Raw genomic sequence first — 4,275 nt, forward strand, 5'->3', positions numbered from 1 at the left:
AAGAAAAGAGAAAATCTGTAGGCACCCTGTTTTAATTAGGACACATTTGAAGCAATTCTTTTTCAAACATTTGCGACTCATGTTCAAAAATATGGAAAGCCTAATGCATTTTATTTCACACTTGTGGAACTAAAGCATTCAAAACACTTGAATCCTGTTTACTGTAAAAATGACATTTATGTTTGTGTTTCATGCAGAGAAGCAGACACCAGAGGAAAAACTGCTCACCGAACAGGCATTTATTGACTATGCAGAGGTGAGGACATTTCTGTGGAATGTCCGCCTGGCTTCCATTTTAAAATGACATTTTTTAGTAATACAAGGGAAACCATGACAACAGACAAGAAGCAAAAAAAAAAAAGTATAATTTGAAATAAATTGCAAAACAATTAAATACTGGAAGAAAAAAAAAAAACTGAAAAAGAAAATGTTTCAGGTTTTCACATCTATTTTGTAACTTTAACAATCCAAAAAATTTGCAGCCATGAGCAGTTCCAGAGCGATCTCGGGAGCGATGGGGAACTCTGGTATTTCCGTGGAGCTGTTGGTATAACGGACCTTGTAGGTGAAATACATGCAGACCTTAGACAGGACGTGGGACGGGATCTCCCTGAAGTTCACCTCGTTGGTTTCGTTCTCCGCAAACTGTCCTGCAGGTTGCAAAAAAGCGGGAAGCAGGCCAATGAGAAAACTTGTGACAAACGGGTTTGACGACTTGTATGCAAGCCACTTCTGGTTTTGTAGGACACAACATAAAAAATAAAATAAAAACAAACAAACAAACAAAAAAACAAACAGATTGGAGAAGAAAGTGGGGGGAAAGAAGCTTTTTTTCTATTAATATCTGCACAAGACTAATGGTGCATATTTATTTGCAATTTAAATACCTTAAATTTCACACTCAACTCCTCAACGGGGCAAATTCTGCACCAATCAGTAAGAGATCAAGAGTCCTAACATGTGTGTGAGGAGAACAGACCTGAGTAAACCTCTGCTTAAGTCAATCAAGCGTGTTTAAATGTTGTAAGCCAAACCTGGACGCAGAGAGCTATCTTGATCCGATTACCTACACGGTAGTGCGTTTGATTAACTCTAAAACCACCAGGGGCTAGTTTGACTCCCTGAAGATTTTCATCCTTGCAGTTGCAAGGATGAAAATTATGACGCCGGGAAACGCTGACTGCATCCGTGGCGTAACACAGAACGGAGCTAAAGTTCTATCTGTGAGAAGCAAATTAAAGAGAGTAGAATCTGTGGAGTCAAATGGCAACGGCAAGATTTGAGAGACCATAGATGCGGCACGTTCACAGCTGCATGCTGACACGTAAAAAGGTGCGCGTGAATTCTTTTTTCAAAATCTACAAACACAGATGATGGTGTAGTTTGAGCCATTGCAAACTACACAAATACAGTAGTTTACAATAAGGTAAATCAGAAAACGGCGATGTTTTCAGTCAGTTGTGTTTAAAAATTTAGAGCAAGCACAAGCAAAATAAAAAGGTTGTAAGAAGAGAAAACATGCAGTTAGAGGAAAACAGCAAAGACAGAAAACTCGAAGCAATACACCAAATATGTTATGAATCTCAAATATTTTGGACATAAAGTGAAGAGTCAAAGAGTGATGTAATTACCCAAAGAAAAAGAACGGGGGACTTCAACATCAATTGCACCGTATTTAAGGAATCTTAAGAAACACGGGTCATTTAGAAAATGTCTTAATACATTTTTCTTGCCTGGTTCTATCATGGACTTCACTGAAAAACCCTAAAAAATTTCTCAAAGGAAAAATTTTAAAAATGCCTGACATGGAAAAACATAGCTTCATGCGACAAAGTGACTAAAGGATTAAAACCAAAACATTTTTCATCAATAAAGAGTCAAAGCTGAAATGTAAATAGTGTCTATATTAGTTCAGATTAGACATAATCTTTGCCATCACATATTGTAAAGAAAAAGCTCAATCTTAAAAAAGTTAGAGAAAATCAAATTAGGCATCGATACTCAAACACAAGCAACTTTGAGTCCTGAAATGTGAAGAGTATGGCTTCTATTGTCCACAATTATTAAACAGCACGGCTTTATACATCCACAACAATCAGTGATGATTCATTTTCTATCAATCATTACTCCTAATCAACAGCTAGTTAGATAAATATATCACTGACCTGCTTTATCTGAATTAAATGATTTACTTTGGAAATGACAAAAATGCTTCACTTGACATAACCCTTACAACAAAACTATTACAGCGTTGGTGTTCATAAAAGGATGTGTCCGTGAGAAAAATGGCAACTAACTACTAATAATTGTTTTGTGACATCAAGTCATGTTTTTTTTTCTCACAGAAGGTGGCAATGAAGATCAAAACATAATTTGAGAAAGGATCCACAATGTCTGCATTTCAGTTTTGTTTTTCTTTTGTGAGACGACAAGACTCATAATTATTGGTCCTAATTTTAATTCTTTAAATCATGTCAACAATAAAAATTAAAAAAACAAGAGTGTTTAGAGGTCTAAAGAAGATGAAAAAGAAGGAGTTTGCTTGTCGTGGTCACTTTATATTTCGTAATGTAGGGGGAAAATTCAAGAGGACTGCGCAGTAGATAGAAAGGCATTTATCCTCTATCCAGGATATCCAGAACCCTAAACATTATGCCCTCTGCATGACCTTTTTGAACTGTTGTCATCAACTGTCAGGCTAACTGTAGCAACCGTATCCAAAATGGAACAACAGACCTACCAGCCACCTTGTGTCATTGCCGTGTTTTTTCTTTAATCTTATCTAGAGATATTTCCCATCATTAATCGCTTTACTGTTTTTTCACAATGTTTTCAAGTTACAGGAAATGGCTAATTTTGTTGTATGTTATTTAATGTACAATTAATGCACCCATTTGATTTGGAATCCACTCTTTTTACAAAAATATCCCTACAACACAAAAGTCTTGCCAGGCAAGAGAACCATAAACAAAATGGTGATCAATGGTGTTGTTACAGCTCAACAACATTTTTTTAATCATAAAGAGGAGCTAAAATGCCTTGGCTTAGTCCTCACCTGGCCCACTTAACATGGCTTTGATGGTTCCCGATGTTAAGGCATGTTCTCTTTTCACAATGAATTCATGGCCGTCTGAGGAGATGAGCTTCACATACATGGCATCTGGCCCTTCACAGCCACCAAAAGTTCTCTCCTCACCATCTGTCAAGTCATAATATAAAAACGACAATCTGAGACTAAATAGCACAGTGGCAAACAATCTCTAGCAGTTTTTTTCTTCAGTTAACTACCAAAAAACAAACTGTGAAACAGCAAATTGATTTTATGGACTGACAACAGGATTTTTATTTTATTTTTATAAAGTAGAGATACATGTGTGACATGACTCCTCACCCATCTTGTTCCGGTATTTCTGTTAATCCTAAAAGCCAAAATAGAAAAAACACAGAGCATAATTTAATTCGCTTAGAATTGAATTGAAAGATGTTAAAAAGGGTAAACATATGACATGTGAAACTGGTCAATTCTAAATAATGATTAGATCATTGACGGTAAAAAATTATGTAAGCCCCATTCGGTTTACTGGAAGTGATTTCTGACAGTCACTGCGGAACTTTAAATTTAGCCAAGATAAACATTGTCCAGAAAATCTTCAGACAATGGCTAATGTACACATAAATATTTATAACTATGACATAAGCATGGCTATGTTTTTCGCAAGTTTCAACCATATCGGCAGCGGCCTGTTTGTTTTCAGATAAAGGTTTTAAACGCGTTAGCTTTAGCAGTGGTAGCTTAAGGAGCTAACTCATTTTAAAATAAACAAAACATCTTCCCAATAACTGATCTCTATGTTAACAGCATAGCGGACATTTATTTCAGGAAATAATACAATAATGGGTATTTAGTCAAGATATAAAAGGTGTTCTTACCGCCGTGTGGATAACTGAGCTACGGAGATTAAATTTTAGCTAACGTTAGCCACCCGGAACTAATTTGTTGGTGGTACCCGGTCGGTCCGCGATAAATGTGTTCCGTGTAAATTTTTTTTCCTACCATGTGACATATATAAATATTTACATTTTAAATAAATACATACACTATGTATAAATATATATATTTTTATTCATTCAAAATATAGAAAATTACTAATCTAAATAAATATGCTCAATTATCCACATTTATAAGAAATAACATAATACAACAAGATATGGCCCAATCTCAAAGAAATGCACTTTCTAACTTAGATCAAGCATATTCATACACAAGTATATTCC

General features: G+C 35.5%; 1 protein-coding gene across 1 annotated transcript; it reads right to left on the reverse strand.

Moving 5' to 3' along the window:
• Positions 1 to 215: 215 nt before the first annotated feature.
• Positions 216 to 4,014, reverse strand: eloc (elongin C). Its single transcript, XM_008438659.1, has 4 exons — positions 3,931 to 4,014; positions 3,392 to 3,419; positions 3,056 to 3,199; positions 216 to 650 (listed from the first exon to the last, which is right to left on the reverse strand). The coding sequence occupies exons 2-4, from the start codon at positions 3,393 to 3,395 to the stop codon at positions 460 to 462; spliced, it is 339 nt and encodes a 112-aa protein (XP_008436881.1). The 5' UTR covers positions 3,396 to 3,419; positions 3,931 to 4,014; the 3' UTR covers positions 216 to 459.
• Between the last annotated feature and the right edge of the window lie 261 nt (positions 4,015 to 4,275).

Source organism: Poecilia reticulata, linkage group LG20 (assembly GCF_000633615.1).
Source record: "Poecilia reticulata strain Guanapo linkage group LG20, Guppy_female_1.0+MT, whole genome shotgun sequence".
NCBI classification, from domain to species: Eukaryota; Metazoa; Chordata; class Actinopteri; order Cyprinodontiformes; family Poeciliidae; genus Poecilia; species Poecilia reticulata.

What these genes read in the sequence shown, in the direction of transcription:
- eloc (XM_008438659.1), bottom strand. An exon ending in AGCCATGTTAAGTGGGCCAG is followed by an intron (nt 651 to 3,055) that starts GTGAGGACTAAG and finishes TGCAACCTGCAG; the next exon opens with GACAGTTTGCGGAGAACGAA.